The sequence below is a fragment of the Saccostrea cucullata genome, unplaced genomic scaffold (assembly GCF_032062105.1).
Source record: "Saccostrea cucullata isolate Sc308-1 unplaced genomic scaffold, CSIRO_AGI_Scuc_v1 ctg71, whole genome shotgun sequence".
NCBI classification, from domain to species: domain Eukaryota; kingdom Metazoa; phylum Mollusca; class Bivalvia; order Ostreida; family Ostreidae; genus Saccostrea; species Saccostrea cuccullata.
In genome coordinates this window covers 668,734-683,560 of record NW_026936410.1, presented here as the reverse complement: position 1 = coordinate 683,560, position 14,827 = coordinate 668,734, and the positions used below count along the sequence as shown (strand labels likewise).

At 34.2% G+C, this 14,827-nt stretch overlaps 1 protein-coding gene across 1 annotated transcript; it reads left to right on the top strand.

Annotated features, from left to right (window-relative positions):
* Nucleotides 1–150: 150 nt before the first annotated feature.
* On the top strand, nt 151–12,571 carry LOC134245547 (multiple epidermal growth factor-like domains protein 10). Its single transcript, XM_062727829.1, has 7 exons — nt 151–236; nt 2,401–2,444; nt 2,598–2,732; nt 6,722–6,856; nt 7,357–7,468; nt 7,670–7,725; nt 11,723–12,571. The coding sequence occupies exons 1-7, from the start codon at nt 151–153 to the stop codon at nt 12,091–12,093; spliced, it is 939 nt and encodes a 312-aa protein (XP_062583813.1). The 3' UTR covers nt 12,094–12,571.
* The last annotated feature ends 2,256 nt before the right edge of the window (nt 12,572–14,827 follow it).

Sequence of the window (14,827 nt, the reverse complement as noted above, 5' to 3'; positions counted from 1 at the left end):
TATAAAATTTAATTATCGATTTTCAACAACTATATTTTAAATTTAAAATTTTTCTCAGCGCGAATTTCATTTCCTCATTCTAGTAAACAAAACAGGAATAGTAAATATTTCCTCAATATTCATTTTACAAGGATAATCGTAGTTTCAATGATGTTTCTTATTCGTGTGTTGGAAATTTTCATGAAGTGTTCCGTTGTTTTTATCTCTGCTCAAGAAAGTGGATATTGTGGAGAAGGGTAAGTGTTTAGCCAGTAAGATTAACATGACATCAGGCCTGGGGGCCATAAAACTTAGACGATCTCACTTTAGATTTCAGTCTCACTTTACCACTATATATTCCTTTGGTAAAAGTGAGACTGAGATCAAAAGTGAGTTCGTTTAAGTACTCACTTTAGATCTCGGTCTCACTTTAACACTATGTATTCCTTTGGTAAAAGTAAGACTGAGATCAAAAGTGAGCTTAATTGTCTAAGTTTTATAGCCCCAGGCCAGGTGTTATAAAATTTATAATCAATTCTTTTTGTCACTCTATCGTCATTTAAATAATTTGTATTGAAAGTAAATTTCATTTTCAGTCGCATACATACAATTTACATTGAGATTTCATTATGCTCACTAACTTATCAATTTATTAGCTAAGCTTGGAAGATAAGTCAGCTAAATAACATCATCCGATTACTCATTAAGCTTAATCTGAAGATTCATTTTTTTAACAGCAAATTGCTTTTATTCTTTTTGTAAATGAAATTAAATATTGGAAAATCAATTATATATATATTCTTTTGGGGTCAAATATTGGTGATTTAAGGTAAGAAAACTGGGAGAAATTTGATTTCTTGATTAAAATAAAATTGTTATAAATTAGATTGAAAACGATCAAAAACTTAATTCCCCTCCCTTTCTGAAAATTAGTGATTTGAACAGTAATTCAGCACCACAAATTGATTGATTACAGTGTGAGGAACAAATATTTTGCATTAATCAGCATCAGGATAAAATTTTAGCTGGTATCAGGATCAGAATTTAAGGGGGCCGACTATAGTTTCCATTGCGCAATATTTCGCGCATCATCGTAAAATGAAGCGTATTTACTGTTTTAATGCAACTTTTTTCGCTTAATTATTAAAATTAAACAAAATTAAGAAATTACAGGTATTAAAATGTAATTACAATTTGATATAACTGATTTTTTAACCGATATTGCAATTGATAGGTAGGTTGACGTCGTTGCAGTGTGTTTTTGACGTTATGATAACCTGTAGCTCTTAAAGAAACTTTTTTTAAGAAAGGGGTAAGAAAAATATTATTAAAGAAAAAGTACTAAACGTACGCTCTTGAAATTTAAAACAGAGAAATTTAAGAATATCCGCAATATTTTTATTATGTTTTCATGTGAATCCATTGTGTACGTCATATTTTGTAATACTCTATAAAAATAGTAAAATTTGCTTATTTTTTGCATTTTGAGATGCCCCCTCTGGTAACAAGACGGTAGAATTTTGTTTCTTGCATATATTGTATAATATAGTATTACTCATCATATTACAGTTTGAACAAAATGTCTATTGTAGTATTTGTATAATTTGCTTTAAAGTGCTAAAAAGTGGCATTTTCCTATATAATCCTATAGATAGTAAATGTACCTGTATTTTGAGACGGTCCCTCAAAAATACCTGGACAGTAGATTTCCCCCAAACTTTGCATGTACACTGAAGTTAATGTAAGTTATATATGATATATAAATGAAGAGTTTCGCAATTGTAGTTTTCACACAATAAAACTATAGTCGGCCCCCTTAAAAAATAGCATTATCAGGATAAGCATCTTCAAGCAAAGGATAGAATTTGCATTGGCCTACTTAAAATCGGCTTTATCCTACTAACAGTCAGAGGTCAGTAAAAAAAATTGAAATCAAAGAAAGAAAGTGGGCTAATTATTTAAATTATTTATACATAATGAAATCTGATAATCAAATGAATATATTAGGCACTTTAATTGCTTTTTAAAGATTTAAAAATGGTCACGCTAAAAGTCAATTATATTTACTTCCGGTAGCATGATGCAAATTAGGTAGCATTGACTTAATTATAAAAGGGCATCAGGATAAGGATTACGAGCATTAAATCCGGAAGCATTTAAATCAAAATCAATTCTGTAAAAAAGTTAGTTCCCTGCCGTACTGTGTTGCCATGAGTATTACTTTTGTACAAAGGTGCGTCATCCCTCTGTTTAACACCCCCCCCCCCCTAATCTTTATCATTACTGGAAAAATAAGAATTGACAGGAATATGCAGTTAAACTTTAGAACTTTTCAAGCATTGTCATTGATCAAGTGAGTTATCCCCCTTTAAAGGGTCAGTTAGCCTTAACCGTTTTTGTCATTTTTTTCTGATGATGAAGCAGATGCTGTAACAATTACCACTTCAAAGATGGACAGTGTGTTGGTAAGTAAACAAGAGTATTGTCCTGATAAAATTTAGTATTCAAAATAATTTCTGAATGAATTTGCGAATCATTTACTTACTTTTAAAATGAATTACGTTTATGTGTGTGTGTCCAGTGAATGAAATTATCTGTGGGTGTAAATTTAATTTTAGAGTGTCCAGCTGGATGGTTTGATCGCAATTGTTCACAGCGCTGTCCAAATGACAAGTACGGCTATGGATGCCTACACAACTGTTTGCAGTGTGCACATGGATGTGATCGTGTGCATGGGTGTGTCTTATACAACAGTGAGTACACAACTGACCTTTTTAAATTGGTAATAAAGTGTTTTGCATACACTTAGTGGAAAACACCCGCTGTGGTCTTTAGTTCGATATTCAAATATATCAACGATTTTTTTGTAATTAATTATAACAATACTTATTGTCATTCATACATGTATGTCGATTCGATATATCCAAGTTATCATTAAATAAATCACACCACATATTCTTCCATATCTGTTTCGTATTTAGATATTTTACTGACTATAGACAATAAGGGCCAAATAACAACAAAAATTACAAATTGTATGACAAACGAGATTACTTCATCGTCAACCTTCCTTATTTATTACAGTAATTAAATTCCACTATACTAGTAACTTGCTTATGGTGTTTATGTCCCCCAACTTACTGGCTATTCAAGAGGTTGTTATGAGTAGATCAATTTTAAAACCGAGGCATGCTACACACTGATACTTTGATTAAGTTTATGTTCAAACAATGTCTCAAAGTCAGCATTTCAAAACTTGTCTCTGTCAAATAAAATATATCATTTAGTAAAATGCTGACTTGTTTCTTGAAAACAAAATAACCAACTTCTCATTGGGTCGTATTTAGGCTGACATGTAAGGTCTTTTTTTTTTTTTTAACAAAGTAATATATCTGAAGGAAAACTTTTTTAGGAAATCTTCTCAACAGCAAAGTTTTGTGTAATATTGATATGGAGGTATCCTTAGGTAGGATAAAGTTTATCCCCCCCCCCAAAGTAAATCTGATTTCTGCTTTTTCCTAGCCAATGTGTTCAGGTGAGCGATGTGGCCCATGGGCCTCTTTTTGAATATACAAGATATGACTACTCCCTATCATTATATTGCATGTTACAATGCCAGCTCCATTGCATGATTGGTCATATGTGGATTAAAATTTGAAGCAAACCAGAAGTCTCTGTCGAGACTGTAGCTCTACTGGTTTGTACTTATAATAAAGGAAGAGAAAAGTAGCAGTTGGGACATTTAACTTTACAGAAGCAATAAATAGAATAATGATCCTTGATTAAGTCTCTTTTTGTGGCAAGACTGCAATAAGACTACAACTGTAGGAGTAGCTTTTAATAACATTTTACAGAACTAGGAGGAGATAGTTCACAGAAATTTCTCTTTTTAGTAGCCATGGCAACACCGTTCATCGAAATCAAAAAACCGATTCACAGAATTATGTATCTTAGTGTAGTCTACTTGTGTGGCAAGTTTTATTGAACTTAAACCAAAATTGTAGGAGGAGTAGCATTTTAAAAGTATTTCATAGAAATTTCTATTTTAAGTAACCACGGTAACATCATTCATCGAAAACCAAAACCGATAAACAGAATTATGTATCTTAGTGTAGTCTACTTGTATGCCAAATTATATTGAAATCAGACCAAAACTGTGGGAGGAGTAGCATTTTAAAAGTATTTCACAGAAATTTCTATTTGTAGTTATTACCGTAACGGCAACATCGTTCTTCGAAATCAAAAACCGATACTCACAATTATGTATCTTGGTGTAGACTACTTGTGTGCTAAATTATACACAGGGGCTTGTCACGAAATATTTATCTTCTTTTAATAAAGTTACCCCTACTATAAAAATACATAAGGGAGGAATCTAAAAATAGGAAATTCGCTACCACAAATTTTGACCGGACTTTCTATCTTGTTTCTGTGCGACTTTCGTTGCGGACCAAGTAGGAGTGAGTGGAGTATAGATTCCATTTTAATATTCTTCAGTCAAATTCTAATCAACGCGTACCGTTAGTCATATAACTAACCTCTTTTCTCGATATTTGGATCTGGCGACAGTTCTTTCCATATGAATTTCCGGCGTAAATTGAATGCAGGGCTCTGATTGGTTGCTTTCTGTAAATAACTCGTACACAAAGTAGCTCTTTAATTTAGTGCACCAAAACGGAGGGAAAATCAAACTGTCGTGATGGCACTGAACAATACAGCTGTGGTTTCATTGTACGCATTTTACTATATTTGGTTATATTTATTTATATAAACATGTTAAATATCCTTCACTAAGCATGTCAATCCTTACAGTTTATATTTTGTGTACGAGTTATCTACAGAAAGCAACTAATCAGAGCGCTGCTTTCAATTGACGCATATGGAAAGAACTGTCGCCAGATCCAAATATCGAGAAAAGAGGTTAGTCATATGACTAACGGTACGCGTTGATTAGAATTTGACTGAAGAATATTAAAATGGAATCTACTCCACTCACTCCTACTTGGTCCGCAACGAAAGTCGCCCAGAAACAAGATAGAAAGTCCGGTCAAAATTTGTGGTAGCGAATTTCCTATTTTTAGATTCCTCCCTTGTGTATTTTTATAGTAGGGGTAACTTTATTAAAAGAAGATAAATATTTCGTGACAAGCCCCTGTGAATCATATTGAAATCAGACTAAAACTATTAGCATTTTAAAAGTATTTCATAGAAATTTCTATTTATAGCAACCATGGCAACACCGTTCATCTAATTAAAAAACCGATATATAGAATTATGTAACTTAGTGTAGTCAACTTGTGTGCCAAGTTATATTGAAATCAGACCAGAACTGTAGGTGGAGTAGCATTTTAAATGAATCTCACATAAATTTCTCTTTTTTGTAACCACGGCAACACCGTTCATCGAAATCAAAAACCGATACAGAATTATTAACTTAATATAGTCTACTTGAGTGCCAAGTTGTATTGAAATCAGACCAAAACTGTAGGAGGAGTAGCATTTTGAAAAATTGTTTACGGACGGACCACAGGCCTTTGGATCGCTTAAAAAAAAATTGTGTGTGTAAAAAAAAAAATAAAGGTACTGGGTACCTAATTTCGCTAATAAAATAATATTTTTTATTCGAATGCTCTAAAATTCTACTTTCTATTTAAATCTATTCATAGATAAACATTCTTCAATTCTACCAAAGCTCATTCCGAAATTCCATATATTTCTTGAGATATTCTGAAATCAATTTCAAAAATGACCTACTTTCTTTTACTCGACATTAGCTTGGGCCCCTGGCCATTCACATGTAAACAGACGGTGTTTGAAGTGCGGCGAAGAGTTGCATAGTATTTGCAAAATCTTTCAACAATTTAAAGTTGATTTCTTACTCCAGATTGTAATGTTAAGTCCGTAATAATATTCCATTCGCGAAAAATTAATTTGAAAACGTCTACATCATCAACTACCGCCATGTTGATTACGAATGTAAATGAAGCCATGGTAGAACGAATTTTTCCCGGAATGCATTATATACCGTTCGATTTTCAAAACAATTAGACCGCTAAAATGCTGTTTATGACTTAGTTACACCATATGTTCAAATTAAAGAAAAACCTTGTAAAGCTTGAATGCAAATGAGCAAATATTCATTGAGTTTAGAATAAATTCCGGGGAAAATTTGTCCCGTCGTTCCCGCTTTACAATTAGTGAAGGCCCAAGCTGATGTCGAGTAAAAAAATTATTGTCAATTTGGGAATTGATTTCAGAATATCTCGAGAAGTATAAGGAATTACGGAATGAACTTGGTAGTAATGAAGATTATTTATTTTTGAATTGATATGGATAGAAAGTAAAATTGTAAAGCGTTTGATTTAAAAGAATTTTATTGGCAAAAGTAGGTACCCCATGAAAAGAGTTCCATACCTTTATTTTTTTTTTCAACACCTCAATTTTTTTTTTCTAAGCGATCTAAAGGCCTGTGAGACGGACAGACAGACAAACAGACGGACGGATGCATTACTATCGCATAAGCTCTTTGGTCTCTGACCAGTAAAGAGCTAAAAAAAAACTATGCTAAAAGCATGCTTGCTGTTGTACCTGAAATCTGATTCATGAACCAGTACATCGTGAAACACAGGCATGGGGATATTTACTTTTCCCGTCTTTAGAAATTCGAAGGGCCCGATTCCTTGTTTTGTTTAGGTACTAGTAGATCACTTCACCTTTTACATTAGATAAAATTGTTTTACAGATTGTTCTTCTGGACTGTTTGGACATAATTGCTCACAGCCTTGTCCTAACGGTAAATTTGGGCTCGGGTGTCGGAACAGCTGCCTGGAGTGTGCACAAGGATGTGATCCTGAGTATGGATGTATTTCGAATAATGGTTTGTGTAAAGCTCGATTTTTAAATTTTCATATAAAAATTGTACAGCATACAATTTATCTGCACCAATAACCTTTAAATACGAAGGTTCTGTTATTTTTTATGCAATAGTTTTAATGTTTACTCTCAAACTAACTAACAATAAGAGATATTTCATTATTTACTCTATTAATAAAATAAATCATCGAACGAAAGATAACGGAGACTGAATATTATATTGAATTTTTGATATGCAAGTCACTGTACGCTTCTGTGATGAAAGAGCCTCTGCTCAAGAAATATGTAAAGATGTATAATTAGCGATGTTTAATGATTAATGAATCTAAATTAACGGAAATTTAGAATATTTCACAAACGCAAACGTCTCTAAAAACGAATTAGAGGCACCCTTCTTTCCTGATATGTACAATACATTTTTTTTCATGGCTTGTATATGTCACTGTAAAAATGTCATAGTGAACATGTTCCTCTTTTGAATCTGCAAAATAAATTCTCTCATAGAGACTAATAGTATTGGCTTCGACCAACCACCACCATCTCTGTGGATTTCCTCCTTCCTTGTAACAGGGAGTCTCTTGTTTTTATGTATTTTTATTGCAATCTTCAGAAGAAGGTAGGTGTATTTATAACCTACATTTTACATATCATTAATGAAAATAACATATATAGCAGTAAAGATACAATTTCAGAATCAATTCCGATTCTTTTGGCTAAACATGTACTTGCTTTCATATCTCGTGCATTTTAGTGTTGAAATATTACCAGATATTCGCCCAAAATTAAGTCATAAATTATATATTTATATATTTTTCAGAAAAGTTTCAAGGACAAAAAAGGACAACTCCTGCAAAACAAGTTCATCACTAAGCGGTGCAGTAATTTATTTATGTTCTCCTTTTTTCCCTAAGTAGCAAGAATTTTTTTTTATTTTCTCGAGATTCATAGAGCCATTTCCAGTTTGATTATACTTGATTTACTTAAACATAGTGTAACCCCTTTTCAAGTCAGAAAAGTAAGGGAAATGATATAGGTGAATATCACTTGCAATTGGTTTTACGAGATACGTCCATAAATGCAAAGAAACTGGGGAGGGGGAGGGATAACCCACTGTGATCGATGAAATATGGAGATAGCGAACCGTTCTGAAGCTAATGAAAAGTCTATAAAAACTATACAGAATCAGAACACATGCGAAATTGTAAAATCGAAGTTGGGATCAAATGCCTTGGAGGAGTATTTGAGCATCCCCTGTCGACCGAACACACCCTAAAAAATGAACAAACGTCCATTGAAACGTAATTATTTTTGTAAACAAGAGATGAGCTCTGTTATGTTTTGCAGGGTGTGTTCAATTTCGTACTCTCTGCACAACAATACGAAGAAACTTATTGTGTATACAACAATTCTTGAAATAAAACAGCATATATGCCATTCATATGTACGATTACTATAATAGCAATTTTTTGATTTTTAGCTCTACTGGTCAGAGACCAGAAGAGCTTATGCGATGGTAATGCGTCCGTCGTCCGTCCGTCTGTCTGTCTGTCTGTCTGTCCGTCTGTAAACAATTTTTCAAAATGCTACTCCTCCTACAGTTTTGGTCTGATTTCAATATAACTTGGCACACAAGTAGACTACACTAAGATACATAATTCTGTGTATCGGTTTTTGATTTCGATGAACGGTGTTGCCGTGGTTACTAAAAATAGAAATTTCTGTGAAATTCTTTCAAAATGCTACTCCTCCTACAGTTTTGGTCTGATTTCAATATAACTTGGCACACAAGTAGACTACACTACGATACATAATTCTGTGTATCGGTTTTTGATTTCGATGAACGGTGTTGCCGTGGTTACTAAAAATAGAAATTTCTGTGAAATTCTTTCAAAATGCTAATCCTCCTACAGTTTTGGTCTGATTTCAATATAACTTGGCAAACAAGTAGACTTCACTAAGATACATAATTCTGTGTATCCGTTTTTGATTTCGATGAACGGTGTTGCCGTGGTTACTAAAACTAGAAATTTCTGTGAAATTCTTTCAAAATGCTACTCCTCCTACAGTTTTGGTCTGATTTCAATATAACTTGGCACACAAGTAGACTACACTAAGATACATAATTCTGTATATCGGTTTTTGATTTCGATGAACGGTGTTGCAGCGGTTACTAAAAATAGAAATTTCTGTCACTTAACACAAGAAGTCCTGACCCAGGGGCCTGAATTTGACTCAAGTCAATTCTTTCAAAATGCTACTCCTCCTACAGTTTTGGTCTGATTTCAAAGTAACTTGGCACACAAGTAGACTACACTAAGATACATAATTCTGTGTATCGGTTTTTGATTTCGATGAACGGTGTTGCTGTGGTTACTAAAAATAGAAATTTCTGTGAAATTCTTTCAAAATGCTACTCCTCCTACAGTTTGGTCTGATTTCAATATAACTTGGCACACAAGTAGGCTACACTAAGATACATAATTCTGTGTATCGGTTTTTGATTTCGATGAACGGTGTTGCCGTGGTTACTAAAACTAGAAATTTCTGTGAAATTCTTTCAAAATGCTACTCCTCCTACAGTTTTGGTCTGATTTCAAAGTAACTTGGCACACAAGTAGACTACACTAAGATACATAATTCTGTATATCGGTTTTTGATTTCGATGAACGGTGTTGCAGCGGTTACTAAAAATAGAAATTTCTGTGAAATTCTTTCAAAATGCTACTCCTCCTACAGTTTTGGTCTGATTTCAAAGTAACTTGGCACACAAGTAGACTACACTAAGATACATAATTCTGTGTATCGGTTTTTGATTTCGATGAACGGTGTTGCTGTGGTTACTAAAAATAGAAATTTCTGTGAAATTCTTTCAAAATGCTACTCCTCCTACAGTTTGGTCTGATTTCAATATAACTTGGCACACAAGTAGGCTACACTAAGATACATAATTCTGTGTATCGGTTTTTGATTTCGATGAACGGTGTTGCCGTGGTTACTAAAAATAGAAATTTCTGTTAAATACTCTCAAAATGCTACTCCAAATAACAGTTTTAGTCTGGTTATAATATAATGTGGCATGCAAGTAGACTACACTAAGAACATAAAGAGACTTAATCAAGGATCATTATTCTATTTATTGCTGTTGAAAAGTTTCAATTTCCAACTGCTTAAGTACTTTTCTCTTCCTTTGCTATAAGTACAAACCAGTAGAGCTTCAGTCTCGACAGAGACTTCTGGTTTTTTTTTGGGAACGACTTTACTCTACCTGTCCCCCCTAAATATATAAACGCCTTACGGGTTTATATTATATAAACAAGAGGCCCATGGGCCTTATAGGTCACCTGAGTATCATGTAACAACTTTCCGGCAATTGAATTGGATTTGTTTTAAACCTGAGCTAGGCCATGAAATTCACATTTTTGAAAGAAGCACCATTGCTTATCAAAACTATACACTTAGCATGCTTACTTTGGTTACTTAATACCAGGAAGTAGATCAGAGTTACAAAGAGAAAATGCATTTCCACTTAATCAGTAGTGCACCCCATCCCACAGGTTCCACTGACCCTGGGGCCACACCTTCAAAATTTTGGAAATTTTATTTCATCATGTTGTTGATTAATACATATGTACGAAAATGCAGATTTCAAAGCATTAAATTTTTTCAGAACTATGCCCCCCCCCCCCTCCAAGTACCTCTGTCCCAGGGGGGAAATTAACCATTTTGGAAAAAGCAGCTTTTTTCGTCATAAATATGTACTAAGATCATTGGCATAATACCCAGGAGCAAAGGAAAAGATTTTCAAAGAATTCATGCATTTTCACTATATAAACATCAGAGCCCCTCCCTAACACAAGAAGTCCTGACCCAGGGGCCTGAAATTCACAGATCTCAAAGAGGCATCCTTCCTCCTCTTAACTATGTATATAGTTCATTGGTTAATACCCAGGTCGAAAAAGAAGATTTCTAAAGAATTTATGATTGATTGATTGATTGTATATTGTTTAACGTCCCTCTCGAGAATTTTTCACTCATATGAAGACGTCACCGTATGCCGGTGAAGGGCTTCAAATTTTGACCTTTACTCGGCACTCAGGGCCATTGAGCAGTGAGGGATCTTTATCGTGCCAACGCCAGCCGCTGACACGGGGCCTCGGTTTTTAAGGTCTCATCCCAAGGACCCGCAACTTTCACTTCAAAGTGCCGAGCGCATGGCGAAGGAACAGTTGCTACCCATTTTAACGACTAGGTCGGTCGTGGCCGAGATGCGAACTCACGACCTCCCGATCATGGAGCGAGCGCTCTACCGACTGAGCTACCGTGAACGGTAAAGAATTTATGAGAGCAATCTGTGTGACGTCAACGTTTTGCGCGTGGATTCTGTCAGATCTCTGGGGGCTGGTACAGTAAAGTCTACAACAGTACAGTATACATGTACAAAACAGTTCCTGAACTCAAGCTATCTAATTAAAATTAGATGTTAGATCCGCTTATACTCGCTACACTAACGTTAGTGTATTGAGTATGCTATGCGAGCGGGTCTAACATTTAATTTTAATTAGACTGGAACTAAAGTAGCCTATATGCCATTCCCATACATGATTACTCAAACAGCAATTTATTGATCGATTTTTTTTTACACTCAAATTTTACTCAAAACACGATATTTTTTAATGGTTTCTCTAAATATATGTTACAATTTCAGCTCTTTTTTGAAAATTTTACCATCTTGTACGTCTAGCTATGCCATTTATGAGCATAGACAAACGTGAATCCTGCATTCAGAGTACATGTAGAATGAAATGGAAATACATTTGAAATTGTTCAAAACATTTTTCATCAAATTCATCTAAATATTTCCTGTTTGCAGATAGTGCAATGAACCAAACAGGAACTGTAATTGTAAGTAAGCTACCAAATACACCATCACAAAACGAGAAAATGGGAAAAATGAGCCAACTTTATTCTACAATTTCTAATGAAGCCGAGGGACTTTTACACTCCAACAGAATTTATTATTCAAGAAGGGTTTCATCTTGTAGAAACATCAAAGATGTTGCAGATAATGAGGAAAATCCATTTGAAATCGATGAAAAATATTTAATGGTGAATACAGCGTCTGTGGATCCATTTCCGAGCACAAGCTTCCCACCCTCTGTACCGTTTGTTCCTGATGAATATAATGCATATTTTATCCTGGAAAAATCAGAAACTGTTACAAATGCTCCTGAAGACATTTGAAATACAAAGAAACCGCCACATCAACGTTTTCGAAAACTAAAAATTGTTGCTTTCACACAAAGTGTGGAAAACTATATACAGAGTCTGCAAAATATGTAAATTTTTGTACTTATATTCTACATCAAAATGTATATTATTTCTTTTATTTTATTTGTTAAACCTTTACCCATTATATTTTGGTTGTTTGTATATTGTCTTGCGTCCTTCTGGAGAGAATTTTTCACTCCTATGGAGACGCCACCACTTGCTGCAAATTTTTTCCTATACTCGGTACTAATGGCCATTGACCAATGAGGGATCTTTTTCCTGCCAGCATCTACTGAGACACGGGAACTCGGTTTATATGGTCTCATCCGAATGCTCGTTTTCCACGTCCCCCAGTGGGATTCGAACCCACGACGTTATGATCAACTACTTACTTCGCGACTCTAGTGCAGACGCTCTAATATTTCAAGTTGCATTTATAATAAAAATCATTTCATAGCTAGATGTTCAAGATAGTAAAATTTTCAAAAAGAGGGACGTTAAACAGTACACAATCATTCAATCAATCTTCTGCTTATCAATATTATCATGCTATTTGGTTATGCCATGCTATCACGTGCTAAACTCTACTGTAGATTTTATCACATGCCATCTTCAAATTCCTGTCCTTTCCTAATGAAATTGAATATCATCTTTAATTCTTAAAAATATCAGCCATGGGGCACCGCCAAGCATATTCTCTCTACAAACTTTCTGCGCATCTATTCCATCAATACAATGACATACATACAATATTCCACGTACTTAATCCTAATTTACACATTTATTTGTAAAGATTAAATATATGGAGATAACGAACAGTATTCAAGCTCAAAAGTCCATTGAACACTACAAATTATAGCAGAGCAAACACGGGCCTCTGAATCATTCGATGTGGGATCAGTTGCCATGGAGGAGTGAGCATTCCCTGCTGACCGGTCACACCCGCCATGTACTCCTTGTCATAATCGGGAAATAATGAAAAAATCCGACTTAATGAATTGTACTTGCTGACAAGATCAATGTATCGACCAAAGAAATTACGAAATGATGACTTTAAACGAGGCTGTTGATATTCTTGTTTCAGCAACTTGTTTGTCAATAGTTTACCTCGTTTTAGAAATTTTCCATACGTAAAGCATACTCTAGTATATAGATTCAATTGAGAGATATAAACCCCGTATGCAGGTGATGGTATATTACTGCATAATTGAGGGAAAGTAAAAGTCATCACGTTTATCATTAAGCTTGATTGTTGAATAACCAGTAACGTCTTTTTCAATATCTAAATATGAAACAGATGTGTCAGACTCTGTGGTGGATGTGCCAAGACTCGGTGGTATCCTTTATTTCATATAAATAGTAACAAAATATGTCTGTCTTTCTTTGTTAGTATGGAAATTAACATTGCAGCTATTGCCGAATAATTACATCTTTTAATAGCATTTCACTATTTTCGATATTTTGAAGTCAAACAATACGCATCTATTTTCGTATATTGTCATTGCTGTGATGTCAGTCCGTTGTCCTTAGAGTCTAAGAAAAATACATATGGCAGTCCCATACTAGTAAGCAGTATATTGTTAAGTGAATATCAGACTGCCTTAGGTTTGATATCCTCCAAAGACCAAGGTTAACCCTCGGCCTTTTTTGGCCCTGTTAATTTCTGAAAAATCAGAACTGCTAATCTCAGCGAGATGGGTAGAGTCTAAAATTTTGGTCTGACGTCAACTACCCATCTCAGACCATTCCCACACAACGTGATTCGGGTTTTTTGCACCGACTTCGGCCGCTCGTTTCAATGAATACGGGCTGAAATGAATTAGCAGCCCGCCTCAACTTTTTCCTTTGAACATCCCTTCAAGTCTCTATCACTATAAAACTTTCCTTTCTTACCTTTAAAAGGTTTAAATCCAGCAAAATATAAAGTTGTTTATTTTTCCTGGCAGCATAATGCCTGTTTGCTATTCATTTCAGGATGTACAACACACCTACCCCCAAAAATTCCTGTCGTTTACTTTTCGTTATTTTTGTATATTTAGTACATGACTATATCTACTGCATGTATGCACATTTTGGACAAAATCGTTCGAGTGGTTTTTGGGCAGGAACTTCCAAAAGTTGCCCCCCTTTAGTCGTTTACAAGGAGAGAAAATTTTTAATCAATGAACTACTTAAACCTTGATTTTCAAAAAAGCCAGGTTAGATATAAATGTCAAATTTCATTGACTTATTCCTTTAACCATTTAACACAAAAACATAGTCATCTTTTTGATATACATATCATCAAAACAATTTTTAAAGACCTTAAACTGAAAAACTATGAATTATCTCTGCCTTAAAAATTGTGTATTTTTCAAATTCGTTATTTTTTTGTGAAAAAACCCGTCGTTTAATTTTGGTAAAAAACTTTCTTTAGGTAGCTGGTAGTAAAAACAATCTTAATAATTTTTTGTATAATTTTTGTACGACCAGTTTTGATTTAATAGCGGAAAATTACCCCCTCCCCCTTTCTCAATAAATCACGTTCCCGCGCGTCTTTCAGACGGGGGTTGATCACTTTGCTATGAATAAGTTATCTACAAATACACATTCTAAAAAAAAATCAAATTGTAATATTGCTTTTGCTTAAAAAATATATTAACTTACAAATTAAAAAGTTCTCATATGTAAAGCGTATTTAAATGTAGATTTATAGGCAATTTTTTGA

Excerpts from the sequence above, each read along its gene's own strand:
- LOC134245547 (XM_062727829.1), top strand. The coding sequence starts at position 151 with ATGTTTCTTATTCGTGTGTTGGAAATTTTCATGAAGTGTTCCGTTGTT. Across the intron at positions 2,445-2,597 it reads CAAAGATGGACAGTGTGTTG|AGTGTCCAGCTGGATGGTTT; the intron begins GTAAGTAAACAA and ends ATTTAATTTTAG. Across the intron at positions 7,469-7,669 it reads ATTGCAATCTTCAGAAGAAG|AAAAGTTTCAAGGACAAAAA; the intron begins GTAGGTGTATTT and ends TATATTTTTCAG.